The 21279-nt window shown below is 37.8% G+C and overlaps 1 protein-coding gene across 1 annotated transcript in view; it reads left to right on the forward strand.

The window, feature by feature from the left end:
* Positions 1–18697, forward strand: part of LOC125228701 (MICOS complex subunit Mic10-like) — a 101878-nt gene extending 83181 nt beyond the window's left edge. The window contains exons 3-4 of the mRNA XM_048133367.1: positions 15940–16108; positions 18602–18697. Coding sequence (XP_047989324.1) covers positions 15940–16108; positions 18602–18614 — 182 coding nt within the window. The 3' untranslated portion in view covers positions 18615–18697. The remainder of the gene's footprint in view (positions 1–15939; positions 16109–18601) is intronic.
* The last annotated feature ends 2582 nt before the right edge of the window (positions 18698–21279 follow it).

Genomic DNA, 21279 nt, shown 5'->3' on the forward strand with positions numbered 1-21279 from the left:
TATCAATTAATATAAATTGAAATACATATTTTAGGGTCTAATGATGATTTAAGAATATTTTTTTACAACACTTTTGACTGACTATGTTGTGTAATGGAAAACATAAACGGGACGGTAATATACATTAATGACATAGGTTACACAAATTAACTTCATATAGGACTAAGATTAGTAAAAAAATATCGTAATAGTTACTTGTATATAACCTCAGAAAGCTGAATCATCAAGACTTGAAAAAATATCATGTATTACCTACCTAACCGTTTTTTCGACAGGGGTGGCAATTAAGTGAATTTCAGTTGCGTTTAGCCGTAATTCGACTTGTTCAAATATTGAACGACCTGTATCAGACGATTTGTAAACGGTTTATAATATTCTGTTTGTTTGCATCAACGTTTATTCTGGCGGTGACAGTGTTTTATATTGTCACAAAAACATTTTTTATAATTTACCTAAAAAAATACATACAAACACGAGAGGTTTCCAAGCCAACTTTACCGTTAGAAAATAATAGTACCCAATTGGTACGTACTTTAGCCATTCGGGGTTTTGGGGTTCGTCCTACAGCAAAAATTTGTCAGCATAACCTACATATATGTATTCTTTTTCCCTTAAAATGATTGCCTTATGATAGTGTTAGTATGAACTTATTTCTATCACTAAGATAAAAATACAGCTGCAATGTAAGCGATAGTTACAATAAGAATTTCGTGTTTATTCGGTAAGATCGATCGAATTGAATTATCAAAAACTTGAACATTTTAATTGTAAAAATGTAGGAGAAATCCACCAAAAAATTACCTTCCTTAGATTTATGCAATGATTTAAAAAAAATAGCGTAATATAATGAATTATTTTCCCCTCAGCCGGTGTTGTTTAACAACTGTGATTAATATCGCATCCTATGTGGATATATTAGAGGTAAATAGTAATATCTGAATCATCGCGCCATGCGGGTCGCGTGCGGGTGTATTGCGTCGAATTTAAACTTAAGGATAGTAGTGGCTGTGTTGGAACTAGATTGATTTATCAGTGTTTAATCAAAAGTGTCTAAAGTGACAGTTTATCAACCAAACTAGGAGTATTTTTTTTTCCAGTTATGAGTTATATGTAGTATCTGTATACTGTGTCTGCATTTGTTTCTCTTAGTTTAGGTCTAATAAATTCTAATGTAATATAAAATGGTTTCAAAGTTTAGTACCTAAGTACATTTAATAGATTATCAAAACTGTGTAGGCATAAACACCAAAAATAAATAAGAGTAAATTGATGCATATCTAATATTTCAAATGATTACTTATGTAATTAATTATATTTAGCTGAATCACTAAATACCTGAAGCTTTTCCAAATGTTTATCTATAATATAATATCGTGTAGTGGAAAATCGTCACAGCCAGCCCGCACGTTACGGGGGAAGTGTTTTATTATTGCTTTTATCTTTGGGAATCTCATTTTTTCGTCCATTCCATTTCTCGTCGTTTATATCACAACGGCTAACAATTAATTTAATTAAAGTTGTATCGTTACGTTCGCTGTTTTGATGTAATCATTTATATTTTGATGCAATCATTTATTAGCAGGTCCACTTTGCGCCGTGTTTAATGTGACGAAACGAGGGGACTCTTTTGAAAAAAATACACGATCAGGTTTTTTGTTTTTGACTGTGTGAAATAGGTTTTATTTTGTAACTTAATCACGCGGCCAACAACGGTGGATTTACGTACCTATGTACCTAATTAAAATAAAATGTTCATTAGATACGTACGTAAGCAGGTACTTCTTTGCATGTGACATGATGATGGTGACACTGGTGACTGGTGACAGTAGTAAGTACGGTATCTGAAAATATTCCGATCAGTCAGTAGACTAAAATAGATTTGGTATTGATAAATGTAGTATCATGTATTATTAGACATTAAAAACTATTTATGTGACCTTTGAACTTTAAGTAAAATAATAATTATACGATGAGTTGATGATTGATTGGGGCACCCCAAAACCTAAATTAGCCGAGTTATAAAACTATTTCACCGCAATTTTTAAATCGGTTCTAATGAATTAACCGCAAAACGTTTTGCGCCCTTTGATTGCGTGTATTCCCACGGAATATAAAATAAAGGATAAAAATTGATGATTCATTAATATGAAGGGTAGATTTATTACAATTATAGTACTTAAGTAATCATATTCATGTTACAGACTATTTGTAATCTTTCATGCAGATTTTATTCCAAGTGTATTAACCTGTTCATGTAAAATTATGGAAGAACTTGAAGAACTTACCCTTGAAATTCTTGTGTTTTATTAAAATAAATATTCAATACCACTCCTTTTTGCCCAGAATGGCACTGATACTTGAGTAGTTCATGTGCTCTGCTTTCCCCTTATGGGATACAGACGTGATTGTATGTAAATATTCAATGTGATACATATTGTCTAACTAAATCTGAATTTCAGGCCACACTTTGCAAAAAAATATTGACCTGCGAATTAGTCGTTGCGATTTGCGATCACATCCCACAGGTTAACTAACGATGTTATCTTACCACAGACAAACCTCGGAAGTACAAACTAAAGAGCCGAAATTAAAAACAAACATGGCGCCCACTGCGGTGACGCGCACAAAAAATACTTATTACGGAAATAAAACGCGATCCCACCCAGGCTAGCACCCAGCTATTACGAGTGGAATAATGGAGCGTCGTAAAGCTTGCGTTTTGTCCGTGTGAAGCGACGACACCTGTGCCGGGGGCATGGTCACCGTTCTGATAGTAGACCTAGGAAAGTATAGATATGTATAAAATCGCCGTCAATAGAAATTGTCAACAATGTAAACAAACCATTCTATAAAATATCAATACTCTAGCACAATTTTATTATTTTTTCTACTCCCGTGTTGTTATTCGTCATTTACCGTGTCGTGCATAGATCGTTAAAACCCTACATAAAAGATGCACACCCCCGGCCGGCGCCCCGCACACCCACGCATACGATATAGCTCTTACAGCATTGTTAGGATGCCTTTAAGGGATATAGCGGACCGCGGGGCACCGGCCGGGGGCGGGCGGCGGCGCGGGGGAGTGCGAGCGACAGGGTGAGTGCAGAAACATTGCAGAGGACAAGTCAAAATACTTATAGGAAACAGTGCGTATTTCACGAAAGTTATTCTAGAAAACTATTCAAAAGTAAGTGCATGGTCGTAGAAAAAGTATTGTATGCAACGGTGTTTAACTGAGTCAAAAAAAAATCGTGGCATTCTTAATAACAATTTTCGGCTTCGCCTCAAATTGTTACCCACGCCACTCGTCTTTTTTAACCTCCTTTAAACGCCTGTTGCATAAAATACTATTAAAGGTTGTGGATCATAATGTGATATTAATTAATTAAGTAACACATGGATTAAGGCAGTATCTGATGAGTTAGAATGGAGATTAAAGACATAATTTTGACTACAAGGTTTGTTTACATTGTTCAGAAATTCTATTGACGGCGACTTTAGTGTCATGACCTTAGTGTTATTTTTCATGTCTGAGCATTTATTTTTTTTGCCACTTTTATGAAGTGTGATATTTTTGAAAAAAAAAATGCTATTTCTACTCAGAATGACTAGCTTTTTCAATTCCAGTAGTTAAAAAAATTGTCCCATACAATTTTTTCTTATTTTGTTACCATTTTCCGTACATGTTCTATGGGGTAACAAAAGAGGAAAGTAACAAAAATGTATGGAAATTCTGGGACACTTTTTGTCTCCCAGTGAGATTGAAAGTACTCGTGATTCTGAGTACAATTGACCTAAAATTCCCTAAAACAATCAAATTTTTTTATTGGCAAAAAAAAAGAGAAATGCTTGTCTATCAATTCGCACTTTCAACAGCTATGTGGACATTATATTAACATTTTTTAAAAATTTCTATTTATACTATTAAATTATACAAAAGTGTCAGATTTAAACGTACGTAAAAAATCGCTACACTCTGATTCCTGATACTTCGTTTCTTCAAATTAAAGGAAGTATCTTGCCACAAATCCATGAAAAAGTTTTTTTGTTATGTTATCTTTAAATAGTAAGGGTTTCAATTTACAAATTGAATAAAAAGTCTTTTCTATAAATTCACTGGCACGATTGTGTCCAATAATGAGCCGTCACACACAAAAGCACCGGAAACAAGCTCGAAAACGTGACGAACAAAATTTCTTAGCGATTTCTCATTTCACCCTCACACCATTTGATTTGTGTAATCAAATGCGGGCATTGAAATTAATTAGTTCGTTACGCACCTGAGCCTTTTCTGGTATTGTATCAATCAACCCTCTAAAATACTAAATACGTTACAAAAATTCAAACCATATTAGTCCTTAGTTCATTCAGAATAAGATTTTATGGTCTGCTTTTAGATTTCATTTGTTTTACACCAAAAGCGTTCAAAATAGTGTCTCAATTTTACTCACGTGGAACTAAGTTTTAGTGAGTTTTAAACCCTATTCCGCTAAACATGACGACCATAGCTGTTTTTTAACGACTTTTAAATGATTTCTGGACGCACTAATGGTCGACTCCGTGTCTTTTCAATTCATTCTAATTAAATGTTGACAATGCAATCAGTGAGTTTGTTTGTGGAAAGCATAATTATAGGTTTATAACAATAATGTAAACAGAGGTTTTGATTTTGAATTACATCCGAAATGCGGAAATTTAAATTGGCATTTGACGTATCCTTTATTATAGACAATTAGGTACCGGTACGTTTGTAATTCAATAAATTAAAAGTGATCCATAAATCCTTTAGAATGACCAAGTACCGTTTCACGTGGTTTACATCTTTAACATATTTGAAATTAGTTAGTTTTTATTTATCATTAACATGTAGTTTATCTTTTAATATTTATTATGTTTTAAATCTAACTCTTTCAAACTGTAGATCAGATGTACTTACTGCTTTTTAACGAGGTTTATGTTCTATAAAGAGTAAGTATTACTTCATTAACTGCAGCATTTGATCTGTATGCATATAATTATCAGTATATCCTTGAACTATGAAAATTTACTTTTACCATGAAATCGAGCTGGATATTTTACGACTACTACAGCAACGTAATTTTCAGCAATCTGTTCAGCGTGCATCAATTTGCTCAGCCTACATATCACGGCTTAGTTTTTACTGTCCAATCTACCGTTACATTTGCATACTCGTAAAATTTACTACCGATGCATTTTACCCACTAATCCGAGCATTGGGCCCACTGTGCGTTCGACGGATGACGTCGTATACTTTTACCAAATTAGTTCTGTCACTCACCCAAATCTATTCCCTTATGGTGAATTCAGTAAGAGCGATATTTCAGTAAAATAGGTTTTTAGGAGTTTTCGCTAAATTTGTTTTTGTGAAAATTGGCAATTTGTAGCAGATCTTGTAGTTCAAGAGATAAAGGTTTTATGTGTTGTTTACCTCAGATTTGTACAAGCGCGGGTGTTAACTTTCTTTGTAATCTTTAATATGTGGAAACTGTCTAAATGAGCACCCTCGAGCTTCTACACGTTCTGTCTTTTTTTACGTAAGATACTCTACATGCCCGCTATGTAGTAAGTGATGATTATTTTAACGAATTATTTCGGTTTGAAAATATGCTACATTAAATAATTATAGTCTTTCAGCTATCGTAGATACATTTCTGGGTGGATATGTCTTTTATCACAAAGCACACACACTTAATAAAATATTCCGTAACATGCTCGTACATCTTGTCTTGGTCGTAACTCTTACAATCCTTAATCCTACTCTGAAGATGCGCAAACAACACTATAAAGTCAAATGTCAAATTACTCTCGTAAAGCGCCCCCCGAATTAAATTCATGCAAATACGCGGTAGTAAAATTTCTAGAATGCAATGTAAATACTAAATAGTATAATAGTATCTATATATGTACTAGTAATCAACATAGCCTACTTATTGCTGTTTCATCATCATTAACATCTTTGACTTTAAATGTTGCACTCTTATGAAAGCAGTCTTAAAAACTGCATGCCAATCTGCTGAATTTCCCATATTCATCTTATAGCGGCAATAGGCTTACGAATGTCGTCATCAATTTTACGATCCTGTAGAAGTTGGCTGGAGCCAGTTTTATAGTTTTGCTAATTTTACGCGACGTGATCACTTTTATTTTTCAGGCTTTAGGCACTTTATATTGTAAGAAAATCATTCAAGTCATCATATATATTCCTTAAGAAAATAAATATAAATGAACATTTTGCCTTAACGAGTCACATGGAGTCGAATGTCGGTATTGTAACCAATACACGCAATTTGTCTTCAAATATTTAGTAATGAAGATAACTGTGTTGGAATACCATATTCAGAGCCGTGACACGAAATGTGCCATGTGATTGAACACACGTGTGAAGCCAGTGAGTTGTGTGTGGTGACAAAGGCAATTAGTATTAAGTTCGCTTACGGACAATAATTAGGCTAAATTTAGATAGGCATTTTAATTTTAGAAGAAAGGTTTAATGGTTATATGTATATGCTTAGCAATAAAACAAACGAAAAAATTCTTAACTTTTTTTTGTATGTTAACACAGCAAAAATGTCGTCTAGGGCCTCCGCCGCGCTGTTTTACAGGTCTTATAGAAAATGGAACCTTGATTCGAGTTGCCCTAACGACAATATCTACAATACGGACATTTCAGATAATGAGTGTCGTCAGACTACTTACCTATTTCCTCCCTTTGAAGAAAATTCCTTCAATTTCATCGCGGATTTTTAACATGAAATAATTCACAGAGTAATCTGAAGCGTAAGCTGTAGTTTGAGATTATGCACATTACATAGGTGTATTGAAATTGTCAATCAGCTTTATTAACGTTAATAATTTAACGTATACCTGCACTACTAGTAATCAATAATGCAAGAGCCACTTGTCCGCCTGTCATCGACTAATCCATCTCAGGGTTGTCAATTTTGCTTCGTTACCGAGGAACTGCTTTGATAAGACATGCAGATGGGATTATTGCGGTAGCACTCCTACCTCAAATCAATATGCGCAAAGCTATTTGTCTTAAGTGCCATAACGCAACAATGTCATGTTCACAGTCTATATAATAATAATAATAATAATAATAAAAAAAAAAAAAAAAAAAACCGCTGACACTGACGGACGTGTCTTTGGATAAATTTTCACAATTTTATTTATTTTTATAGTATTTTTATCGCCGTTTTGGTTTTTCTGGTTCAGTTTTTGTGTATTTCTTACGCTACATTAAATCATGTATAATAACGAACATGCAACGAACTATCTACAATCTAAATACACGGTTATCAACATGAACTGTCAAACGGTGATAAGTGCATTGTGAAAATGTTAACAAGGTCACGCACCAGAGCGGCACAAAGAAACGCACGCCCACCATCCCCGCCCGCCTCGTCCAGCTCCCCGTCCGCATCCTCGTCGGGCGACGAGTTCGCCACGGCGCCCGACACCGACGGGTCCAGCGACGAGAGCGGGCCGCCGCCGCCGCCGCCGCCACCACCTGCGCGACGAGGGCGGCCACCGCTGCCGGCACGCTTGGGGCCTGCGGGACATCCTGCCCCGCCCACGGCTCCCGCTGCCGGTGGTGTAGTGCGTCGCATGACATGGACTCGACAAATAAACGAGAATGTCATGCGCGCCTATTACGGGGCCACAGAGGGGGGAACCCGGCTATCCGCGTACCGTTCAAGAATGCTACCTCTGTTCCAGGCACTCGAGCCATCCATCACCGTGTCGGAGCAGCGGCTATCGGATCAGGTGCGCGTCATTCAGCGGTCAAAGCGGTTGGATGACGCCACACTTGATCGGCTCCGCCAGGAGGCTCTCGCTACTCGCGCGGACCCCGCCTCGGGGCGGGATTTGCCCGCCATGTCGCCGGACCCGGTGCCCGAACCCGACCTGGCACCGGAGGCGCCGCGGGTTGATTCCGGTAACGACGGCGGGGACTTCGCGAGTCAGAGCGAGAGTGAGCCTGCCAATGAGCAACTGAGGAGGTCTTTGGAAGAGGCGATTACGCAGTATCGCTCCACAAACAATCCTAGGCCACGATTACCACGTCTGCCTATGAATAGACGCAATCTAGCGTTAATGGGAGCCTTAAACGCTTTACTAGAGCCATTTATACGGACTAGTAAAGATCTAGATGATACACACTCGATCATGTACTGCGGAGCCATCGCGGCGTGCCGTGTTGCTCGAGTCAAGTTTCCGGACGCTGACCGTGCAACTAGGACCGTCGGAGGTGTCCCTGCATGGCAAGTACGGATCGAGCGTCGTATCAACTCGTTTAGGACTCTCATTGCAAAGCTGATCTGCTTCAGAGGGGTAATAATCGCCCCCGAGTAATGCGCTTTGTGAACCAGGCGTTCGCGGGGACGGACATCAGGCCCCGCGACTATTTGGCCAATGTCACAGAGCGCATCGACTTCCTGAAGCAGAAAGTCTATGCATGGGCAAGCCGTATTCGCCGCTACAGAAAGCGTGTGGACCGATTCCAGCAGAATCGTCTTTTTCAAAGCGACCAAAGGAAAGTATACCGGAGGTGGGAGGAAACCGACAATCGTGTGTCTGACGTGCGGCTGCCGGATGCTACTGCCATGTCTGATTTCTGGCGTAGCATCTGGTCGGTGCCCGTCGAACACACGGAGGGTGAGTGGATGACCGTTGTCGAACGCGAGTGCGAGAACATCGAACCTATGGGGGCTATTACCATCAGCCCCGACGACGTAAGTTGTGCTACCCGTACGGCCCAGAACTGGAAAAGTCCTGGACCTGACGGATTGCACAACTTCTGGCTAAAATGGTTTCGATGCTCGCACTCGCGTTTGGCAACGCAATTTCAACAAGCCCTCGATCTTGGTTCTCTCCCACCTTCCTTAACAACTGGTGTTACTTTCCTGCTCTACAAGTCCGGTAGTACCACGGAAGCAAAAAACTACAGACCCATCACGTGCTTGCCTACACTCTACAAGCTCCTTACATCCATTTTGAGAGCAAAAATTAACGCGCATATTGTCGCTAACAACATTCTGGCCCCCGCTCAAAATGGATGTAGGGTTGGGTCCCGTGGTACTAAAGAGCTCCTCCTCATAGACATGACCATTTGCCAACAAGTTCGGCGGAACAAGGGGGCCATCTCGGCCGCTTGGATTGACTATAAGAAGGCCTATGATTCGGTGCCTCATTCATGGCTGAGAAGGGTATTGGAGCTGTATAAACTTGATGCAGCTTTAATATCCTTCCTGGCTGCATGTATGAGGCAGTGGACCACAGTCCTTCGTCAACCAGGAGGCAGGGATGACCCCACTGGCCCGCAGGACTTCATAAGGATTGAGCGAGGAATATTCCAGGGTGACAGTCTGAGTCCATTATGGTTCTGCCTAGCTCTGAATCCCCTCAGCACCCTGCTGAAGGATTCTGGGCTAGGTTGCCGGCTTCGGAGAGAGAGTGAAGTCATCTCTCACCTTCTGTACATGGACGATCTCAAACTATTTGCACCGAACACCCAAGACCTGATGGTGCTATTGAAAACCACAGAAGTTTTCAGTACCGCCATCAGAATGGAGTTTGGTGTCGATAAGTGTGCGGTTATGCATGTACAGCGGGGGAGGTTGTAAATTCAGAAAATTTACAACTTTCTGAGACGATGTCGTTCAGATCTATCTCTGAATCAGAAACCTATAAGTACCTTGGTATGTCACAGTCGTTGGGTATTGAGGATGTTGGCATTAGACGGTCGGTGAAGGAGCGCTTTTTCAGTCGGCTCACAAAAGTCCTTAACAGTCTTTTGTCAGGAGGCAATAAAGTGCGCGCCTTTAACGCCTGGGTAATGCCTCTACTCACATACTCCTTTGGCATACTAAGGTGGACCCAGACCGAGCTGGACGCCCTGGATCGGAGGGTCCGGTCACTGCTTACCACACACCGTATGTTACACCCGCGCTCGTCTGTTATGAGATTGTACATCCCACGGAAGTGCGGAGGTCGAGGCTTCCTAAACGCCAAAAATCTCCACAACCGTGAGGTGTACAATCTCAGGAATTACTTCCTTAACAACGAGTGTGGGATGCATCGTGATGTGGTGGCAGTGGACGGAAACCTCACGCCGCTCTCCTTGGCGAAAGAGAACTGGCGCAAACCTGTGGTACTAAGTACTGCGGACCGCAGGGCGGTATGGGAGAGCAAGCAGCTACACGGGCGGTTCTACAAGGCCCTCACGGGACCCGATGTAGACCTGCTCGCATCGGTGAACTGGTTACGATTCGGGGACCTCTTCGGAGAAACTGAGGGTTTTGCCTGTGCAATTGCGGACGAAGTTATGATGACGAACAACTACCGGAAATATATCCTGAAGGACGGCACGGTCGACATTTGTCGGGCATGCCGCCGTCCCGGAGAATCACTCAGGCATATCATTTCCGGTTGTTCTCATCTTGCTAACGGTGAGTACTTGCACAGGCATAATCTCGTAGCCCGGATCATTCACCAGCAGCTTGCTCTTCAATACGGCCTTGTGGACCGCGAAGTACCGTACTACAAGTACTTACCTGCGCCAGTTCTTGAAAATGGCCGTGCCACGCTCTATTGGGATCGATCTATTATCACTGACAGGACTATTGTAGCCAATAAGCCTGACATTGTGATAATAGATCGACCGCAACGCCGGGCCGTGCTCGTTGACATCACCATCCCCCATGATGAGAATCTCGTGAAAGCCGAGAAGGACAAGTCCAGTAAGTACCTAGACTTGGCTCACGAGATAACCACCATGTGGGATGTTGATTCAACGATCATTGTCCCGATAGTCGTTTCAGCGAACGGTCTCATAGCGAAGAGTCTCGACCAACATCTTAAGAGACTCTCGCTCGGTGGTTGGATCAAGGGCCAGATGCAGAAGGCGGTGATTTTGGACACAGCGCGGATAGTCCGACGGTTCCTCTCTCTGCGGCCCTAACCACCGGCAGCTTGGGCCCTGCCCCGCTGCTGGCGGCACCCTAGGTTAGGTTTTTTATAATGTGTTTATATGTTTTATATTGTTTTGTAAGTGTTTTATTTTATTTTACTTTTATACTCATATTGTAAAAAACCTAATCTAAGAAAAGAAATAAATAAAGGAAATAATAATAATAAAGACGTTTATTCAAAAGTTTGAACACAGGTACATTATAAAAGTACACAGGCATGCTTACAAACTAATTGAAAAGGTACAGGATATCTTACAATACTACTTAAGTAAGTCATTAATCGGGTCATTCGGCACTAACCTTTCTAAAAACGAATACCTGATACGCTTATTTTTGAGATTCGTTCAAAATCGTAAGGTAAAGTAAATGTGTGCACGGGAAAACGTCCCACTTTGTCGATTGCTATAAAGCTGCTTTTTCAGTTTATTCATATAAAGATACAAGTCAATCTCGCCTTAATGGTAACCGACAAAGTGGGACGTTTTACTAAACACACTCACATTAATGATGAATAATCTTCCGTATAACGAAGCACTATGAGCGGAATTTTACCTTACCTACCCCGCAAGAAAAACCCTTCAATCTTCTCCCACCTTACCTTATCTCAGGCTCCTTTGAGCCGCAGGAAAAACTCCGGATCATGCAAGGAAGAACAGCGTTAGTGAGATAATATGGTTAGAAAGTAAGTAATTTACGCACACATTCGCTAATATATGTCAGTCACGTGGTACTCGTACTAGGCAATACCGAAGATATCATGCTGCGTGTTCCGAATACACGCAGTTCTCCGCGATTAGCTTGCAGCTTGTTTGCCGGTAAGCCCTTTGTCTATTACCGGCTTAGACTGCATCGATTAGTGCGATTCGGTCTTAATTGGACGTGCGTTGGTTTGTATAATGGACTTAGCTGAGGTTGAGGAAACGTGGAGTGACTGACTATAATGTTACGAATAAAACGCTAATATATTGTGGGTGCGTGAATATGTGCCGAAGTCTAGTCAAAGAAGTCACCACGTCACTGACCTTAGTGGGGTTACCTTAGCTTATTTCTGAAATTCTATGAAATCTTGAATTTATAAAAATATCGGCAAGATGAGGACAACTGCTGTTTTCACCTGTAAGAGTGCTAACTGGTGGTTAAACTATAAACACTGAAATCAACTTATACTTAAATAGGTGATGAATAAAAATAGGTTCATAAATTTAATGTGAAACAGACAAATATTCTTTCACTGAATCTTTATGTAAATTAGTTACCTACGTGAATATTAATTTGTGCTCACGCCGCCATTTTTATTATGTCCGCAAAAATTAAAATGCAAGCCACGACATGTGACCCTTTTGGGCGAAGTGTGGAATTTTTCATTTGCGATGAAATTAATATGCCTTATGAATTTTTGCACGTATGAAACGCATTTACGCTATTTATATAGCTGTAGTCACTTAATTACCACACCACACATGAAAATGTCAGCAAATGCTGAACAATTTAGTTCTAATTAGTATATTTATTTTCGTATATTCGCTAGCAAATTCCATGAGCTTTGCGTTAAGTATAAGCCGGGAGAAATGCCAGGATAGAAATGATGGTGAAAAGAAAAAAACTGTATAGTCTGTATAACTGTACAATTATAAGGAATAATTAAGATGAAACTCAAGCGCCTTTCCTGAACGTCCGATACAACAACATAGCGGTGACTTTGCTAACTTAGGCCTGATTTAGACGGCGTGCGAACTCGCATGCGATTTTAGTTATAATATTACGGGCTGTTCAGGTTACATACGATTTTGCACAGCCATCAAATACCGCAATGTTAAACTCGTATGCTACTTCACGTACCGTCTAAATGGGCCCTTAACTACTCCTATATGTTTTGCTTGCACATGCAATTACGTCTACCTAAACTGTTATTGAATATGCTTTATGAAGCGACCCAAGCCCCGTTACCACGAAGGTCTTTGACAAATGTCTCAAATAAACACCCGGACAGAGATCAACGACGCTGCATCTATTTTGACTCACAATAAAACGTGCAGGGGTGTGATTCCCCCTACCCAAAATATTGTCATTTAGCATTATGCAAATGCCCAATATTCCCTTTGAAAGTATAATTTTACTAATTGTTAATTTTGCCTGAAGCTATTTACAATACTTCAACATGTATTAAGAAACAATTTTCCTGACAACCAGCTTTTTAATTTCAAAACCGAACTGTATGATCACTGTAATAAACGTTACATTTGTATTGCCACTGCTTATTTCAAGTAGGTTAAATTTGTATTTTAATTCTTAAGTAATAGATTGATGTTATTAGAAATTCGTCATTCGTTTATAAGATTAGCCTTACGGCTAATTTTACATCAATAGGTCCCTAACTTCATAAATTAATGCGATTTTATGACTACTTGGCGATTTTATTGACGACCGGTCTGGCTCAGTCGGTAGTGACCCTGCCTGCTAAGCCGCGGTCCTGGGTTCGAATCCCAGTAACAGATGTTCCTGAGTCATGGATGTTTTCTATGTATATAAGTATGTATTTATATATATTTAAGTATGTATACATTTGGGGCTAAACCTGTGTAAGGTGTCCCCAATATTTATTTATTAATTTTATTATTTACTTAACGTGCCTGGAGCATACCTTAGGTAGATAAAATGTTTATTGAGTGACTTAAAAGAGGTACCTTGTTTTTCTACTTTTCCTCATATTTATTGTATTTTTTTAAATAACCGCACTTTTATTTTTATGCACAGTTCCCTAATGTAGACTGTAATGACTGTTGATACTCCTAAGATTCTACATTAAATAGTTAGCCTAATAATTGAGTATAATTATTAATAACGAATATAAAATATGTAATTGTCGTGCTATGAAAAAGGCGCCTAAACTAAAGTTCAAAGCAAGTCACTGACAAATATTAAAAGCATTTCAGTGGCTTCTTTAGGCGTTTTTTTGTTTATTTCGTCATTAGTTTTCCCTGATAGGTATTTATTACCTAATGAAAGTCTATACTTGGCAAAGTATTGTATACAAAATAATTATAAATGTATTGCTATATTTATTTTTACTTTCATTATCATTTATATTGATTGTAAAAATTATTAGAAATTATGAACAAAAATGTGTAATTTTTTAAAGTTCTCAGACGCTGACTTTAATAAGATTAGCTTATTATTATATGTACCCGTTTTGTGACAGAATTAGCCCAAATGCTGTGTAGATCGTATTACAAGACAATCTCCCTAATATGCTAGTTAGACTTGCTGCCAAATGTACATGTGTGGATACACAATTAGGTAAATCAACTATCAAATTAAATTAGCGCTAGGGTTCGGTCAGCCTGCCAGTAAATTAGTATTTTTATTTAAGTACCTATCTTTAAGAAGTTGTCTTATTATTTTTGCCCGCAAGCATGAGTGTCGATTTAGTAACGCTACTCACTCTAGCCAAAATGTGACCCATACAACAAAGTTACATAAATTACAAGTTAAACAAAAGTTAATTTTTAACTTAATAACCTTGAAGCAGTAGTATAATTTTGAACTAGAAAGCTATTAAAAGGCACTGATGTGCTGACGGAAAGTTTCCAAAATTCTGAAATTTTCACATAGGAAAACTTCGGAAACTTTCCATAATTTGTATGGACAATGTTTTTGGATCCAACCATACGGAAGCTTTCCGTTTCATAAATTTAAATTCCCTTAATTTTTCGTGAATATTTCGTGAATTTTTCAAGAAATTTAAGATTTTTTTGGAAAGTTTCCGCAACTTGCACACGACTATTAAAAAAATAATACAAACTCATTATAGATCTGAAAGTAAGAAAATAGTCATGCCAACTTTTTACTCGAATTGTCATCATGAAAAACAAAATAGACAGCTGTAAGTGTCTAGTGTCTAAAAAATCAAAAATTGTTTCATTATGAAAAATTGTAGCGCTTATAATGTATTTCTTTTAGAATTTTGGTAAATCTGTGTTAATGATGTGCATTGTGATAAGCAAATTGAACGGTATTGAGTAAGAAAGATATGCTTACACCCGATACAAGGACTTTCGAAGAAAGGTATAATTCGTGCTTTGTGGACCTAGGAGTCAAAACTAGTAAGTGGAATTAGGTATTCATTATGTAGAGCTATCGATATTCCCCACTGAAAGCATAAAGATAAGCCTGAGACAATTATTAATTCCTGATGTAGTTATTTTAAAGAATGGTATCTTACAGCATTACAGAATTATCGTTTTTTTATTTATTAAGGGCCACTTGGACCAACGAAAATGGAGGGTTAACCCGAGGGTTAACCTACCATTTTATATGGAATTTGACAGATGACAGCCCACTAACCCTGAGTTAAGGGGTTGGTGCAAGTGGGCCTTATAAATACCCTTTTGAATCATCGGGAGAAGTTTCGCAAGGAACGCCATGATCACCCATATTTTTGCCTGCGGTCTAACAAAATATTATGATCATAATATAATATTTGGAAATTTTCGATTAAGTATGGATATTGCAACAGTACACAACACATGGTATTATTTTATTGCACTACTGCAATAATTTACACATTACGTAACAATATCGAAAATATAAAGTGCTATATCTAGCTATGAAAAGTTATTTAAGGAAACGCATGCGAATAAAGAATGTCAACTCGTGTCTATTAAAAATTCTCATTTCGATCGTACCTACTTAAAATTTATCACCACTCGATACGAGTTTCCTACTTGCCTATCAAATATATCCAATATGTCAAGTCTCCAACAAATATCGGTAGACGTCTATCTGATGGCGAATATACAGTCAACCAATTGTAACTACTATGTCATAGTGACGTTGTAAATCAGATTGTAAGAAATTTTTTTACTGCTTGTCATTTTGACATGGTTGTAGAGTGGCCTTGGGTTCAAATTGGTTGACTGTACTACAATGTGACATTACCTTCCAGTTGCCGGCCTCATAATCGGCGGGATGCTGGGCAGCTTCTTCCTGCGCAGCGCTCGCAAGTGGCCGCTGTTCATCGGCGGCGGTACCGGCGTCGGCATGGCCTACGCCAACTGCGAGAAGAGCCTCAACGAGTACCTCCTCTCGCTCGAGCCGGATGCGTGCTTGATCAAGTAAGACACAAAGCTGTTTCACATATAGTTAGTGAAATCTTTGGTAGCTTCAACCTGTAAAGCACTTAGAAGTTCTTTACGCACAGCGCTTGCGCGTTTGGCTGCTGAGCATCGGCGTCGGCATGCTCTTCGTCAACTGCAAGAAGACCTCGACGAGTACCTCCTCTCGCTATTAAGTGAGATACTAGGATGTAACATGACTATCTTTCAGCCACTGATTGCAGATTAGATTGCCGCCGACTAATAAAAAGAATCCTTGTGTATTAGCTATATTTCTATTATTTCTAATAATAATAACTAATAAGGTATTAGTAATTTGTAATCCAAGCAATGTTTTGATTCAAAAGTAAACCAAACATGAATTTAAATGGTAAGTATACATATCACATTAATTTTTTCGTACTTATAAAAAAATAACCAAACATGGCCAAGTAACGAATGACAATAATAATTACTTTTCATCATACAAAAACACCGAAACTAATTAGCAACCCTGCTGCACTTACAATCTTCAAGACCCTGTCATTGCTTTCACAGCCTTATTACGTATTTACGGTCTCAATGCAATCGCATTGAAAGGAATTACCGACAGTCTGGCGACAATCGATCCTTTCTATCCAGACAAAGGCGACGGGGACTAATTACCATCATAAAACGCTAAAGGATACTAAAAACGGTTTCGGTAAAAATAGAGTAGCCACATTGTAGGGGTTGTAAATAATTAGGGTATTGATGAAACTTCGTCGGGCTCACATGAGAAGTTATAATGTATGTCGGTCAATTGTGTTAACATTCTAGGGTTGTCAAATTGATTTAAAACATATTTAGGAATTCAACCTGGTGGTCCGGGAGGAAAATTTTGTAATATTAGCGCTCATTAACTTTAATACAAATACACCTACGTTACCTAAACGATGTGAGCTCAGCGAATTTGATTGAATTCATTCATTCTCATTATTTATTTTCCTTCTTAGGTTAGGTATTTTACAATATGTATATAAAAATAAAATATAAAAACATTTACAAAACAATATAAAAGTATATAAACATATTATAAAAAACCTAACCTAGAGTGCCGCCAGCAGCGGGGAATTCATTCATTATTATTAATTAAATTTGCTTATTTACAAATGCCACAAAGCATTATTTATTAGTTCCTAAGACATTATCAACTTTTGAGATTTCTTGATGATATTTTATTAATACAAATAGAATATTGAATAGTTAAAACAATTAATTATCAATACAAATTCAATTTTTTCAAATTATACTGTAGTAGCAACCCTAGCTACTTCCAAATTCTCGATACGGTCAAACGGTGAAGACGTTATTCTTGCTAAACCCTCGCCACAGGAGACTTCCCCTGCCATTTAGCTCTTTGTCCCTAGAAAGGTCACCCACTATACTCACTGTTACTGTTGTGTCTGAAGTTTTTGCCGTCACATTTGCACTGCCCAGTTCTTTTATCATACCGAATCACTTATTTTGCAAACGTCCCGCCTCTGTAGTCTTTGCCACCCACGGAGCTTTAGTACAATTTTTATTTTATCTCTTATATGTTTCTTTTTCAATAGAATTCTGTGTGTTTAAAATCTAAATTAGCTTGTAGGAGGATATGGTTGCGTTTGTCGGTAAATCGTCACTTGTTTTTTGCATTAACAATATTTTCATTCGGACCAACGTTTCAATCGTTTGTGAGTCATGTCCGACTTTGAAGCCGCCGTTGCAGTTCTATGGCTTTTTAGTAATAAAAAAGTGTGTGTCAATTACATTTTCTGTTTGGTCGTCGGTCGGCCCTTTGTTCTTTGGCTTTGGAAACGTATGTTTTGGATGGACACGCGGACAATAGCTCCAGGGCTGCAATTGGTTATTGGATTTTGTGTATTTTTCAAAGGTTTCGCTGCGAATGATTGAATTTGTTTATTGTACAGGTTAGCAAAACATGGTTTTGTATTGAGATAGAAAATAAATTGAATTTGATTTTTACTTTTATTAAAAACGTTCTCTGTTTTGACATTTTTTAACTTGTTTTCCATCCATAGGCATTTAATTGTACATAGTACAACATAATTAAACATCGTGGCATCTATTTAGAAAACAAATAAGTCCGACACGTATGCATAAATATGCCCAAACACTGTCCCGACCAAAAACAAAGTGAATTCAACTGTTGTTTTAGGTAATCTTATGAAGAATATAATAATTATACATATATTAGGTAGAAAAAAGAACCGCTTCATAATTTATTTGGTTACTAAATCTTCTATTTAATTATGTCATATACACACATAAGCTGCATGCACGTGAAGCTTAAAGATTTCTTCTGGAATGCTCGAAACTTTTGAAATTGGTTAGGAAAATGTCAGAGGTGCCAAATTATAGTAGCTTAAAAGAAATTTGGCAGTAAGTGCAACGGGGTATATTATGTAAGAGTAGGGTAATTTACAACAGTTGTTTTACAGTGTTAATGTATTTTTATTTTTATACTTTCAGAAAACAGGCGTGATTCCGGCTACAAGATCCTCCTACTACAATGCAAAGTATGTAGTTGTAATGATTTTTAAGTGAATAAAGTTTTTTTTCACTTAAGTTTTTATTTAGCTATCCATATCTATTAGGTAACTCCAAACTACGTAATAAGTATGTAGGTTGAAGAAACAGTTAATATTATGTTATGCTTCAAACTATCGCACTTATCTAGATATAGAGACGGAGTGTGCCTATGGGCTACTACACTAAAATAGTACTAATCGGTGCCAACATTATTAGCTTACCGTGAGACTTGAGGCCCATTTCTCGAAGCTACAAATTACAATTTACGTGGTTGTGAATGTCTAATATGACAAGTTGGAAAGTAACTTTCGCTTGTAACTTGTAATTTTCAGTTTTGAGAAAGGCCCTTGGTCAATCTGTGTACAAATACAAGTGTCCCATAAACACGGCACTAGTTTTCTTCACACACAGAAAAGAAAATGCTACTTGGGAAATATAATTTGTATATTACTGGAAGACAAGTGTCAGAGAAGTTTTTATATTCTAAGTTCATCATATGAGCAAAACTACCACATTACTTGACAAAAAAATGTCCAGCAGGTGAGTGAATAAATAGCATAGCATCACACACTCCTCATTTACTGCAAGTAACACCCCATGATGACACGGGTCATCGTCCGCGGCGATTTCATCAGGTTCCGCAGCAGCTAACACTACGGTGAGTTGGTGAGTCACCACTGTAATGAGTCATTGGCCTACAGGTGGGCTGGAGTCGCCGTTGGCCGTTTGCTTTAAATAAGTCTTTGCTCACGACATGACTATGTAAGTACTTTCATAGAGGTTAAATAAATAAAAGTAACTTGTGAATAAATAAAGAGAAATTTTGAATTAAAATAGTAATGTCACTTTTATTGACATATATGAAAGTCACTTTATTCAAAAATTACTTTTCTTATGAGACTATCTTATGGGGTGTTTTAAGCCCCTAGCCCTAAGATAAACTTAAGGCGGCTGCGACCTGCTTGTCTGCCTCTAATGTGCGGCTAAAGCAATCCAAGCCAGGATGTGCTGCCGACTTTTTGTTTCAGTAATTAAATTAATTTTATAAATCTATTACAGTCGTCACGGCTGTACTTTAGTTATAAGTACATATAACAATTTAAAATTATAAATATAGTCAGCCCTTATTCGATTGCTCTACACCTTTCTTAGGCAAAAAAAGGATACGCGGGCCGTTAAAAGTTGCAGTTCGTGATGTAAAATAGGTCAAAGCACGTCCACTGCAAAAAATAAAACATTTAATATCATACCTATAAGAAAACAAAGGTAGTGAAGCCTTAGTTCAGGGAATAATTGTCTTTATTACAAATGATAAAGAGTATGAAAGTACAACATATGAGCAGTTTTCTGAAGTACGCAAACATTACTTTATAGCCCTTTGTTGCAGTACAGTACAGGACACTTTTATGTTCGTTTTAAATTTGATGTGTGATTAAATAAATAGACAGGTACATAATTTATATTAAAATTATGGTTATCAATACTCATTATAGTATACCTACTCATAACTATCTGTATATGCAATAAGATAGGGTGAAGTAAAGGGTTAAATATTTTTTTTTAATATTAGTAACTCTACCTACCTTAAAGCTGTTTACATATAGATTTGAGACGCTAAGATTTTTGTTTTTCACTCATTAATAATCTGTTTCAGATACATAATTATGTACCTTTGCAGCTTTGTATGTTAATTTATTTTAAATCTTTGGATTTCTCCGATATTTATGGACTCGAACGTTAAACAAAACAAAACTACAAATATAAAAAACCGGCCAAGAGCGTGTCGTGCCACGCTCAGTGTAGGGTTCCGTAGTTTTCCGTATTTTTCTCAAAAACTACTGAACCTATCAAGTTCAAAACAATTTTCCTAGAAATTCTTTATAAAATTCTACTTCTGTGATTTTTTTCATATTTTTTAAACATATGGTTCAAAAGTTAGAGGGGGTGGGGGACGCACTTTTTTTCCTTTAGGAGCGATTATTTCCGAAAATATTATTATTATCAAAAAACGATCTTAGTAAACCCTCATTAATTTTGTAATTAAATATCTATCTAACAATATATCACACGTTAGGGTTGGAATGAAAAAAAAATATCAGCCCAAACTTTACATGTAAGGGGGTACCCTAATAAAACATTTTTTTTTTGCACTTTGTTGGCGTGATTGATATACATATTGGTACCAAATTTCAGCTTTCTAGTGCTAACGGTTACTGAGATTATCCGCGGACGGACGGACGGACGGACAGACAGACATGGCGAAACTATAAGGGTTCCTAGTTGACTACGGAACCCTAAAAACGATAGCTAAGATTACTACAACAAAGAGGATCGAGTATTTTAGAGAGTTACTGTCAAAGTAAAATGTGTAATCACAGTGCATAGACTGCCATCTCTCGACAAAAGCTTAAAACTTTTGAACCTGTTTTGACAATTCGGCCCATATTCTTAGCTTGATATGTATTAAAATGTCAAATATTAATATTATCCATCTAGCCTAACGTTCCCCAAAGGTTTAACGCCATTAAGCCACCGTACCTTTTTCTCTATGGCTTCGAGGTACGTTTTTTTCTTAGACCTTATCCGTCTATACGGAGTTACATATGTCTTTGACTACA

This window comes from Leguminivora glycinivorella, chromosome 1 (assembly GCF_023078275.1).
Source record: "Leguminivora glycinivorella isolate SPB_JAAS2020 chromosome 1, LegGlyc_1.1, whole genome shotgun sequence".
In the NCBI taxonomy this organism is placed as follows: domain Eukaryota; kingdom Metazoa; phylum Arthropoda; class Insecta; order Lepidoptera; family Tortricidae; genus Leguminivora; species Leguminivora glycinivorella.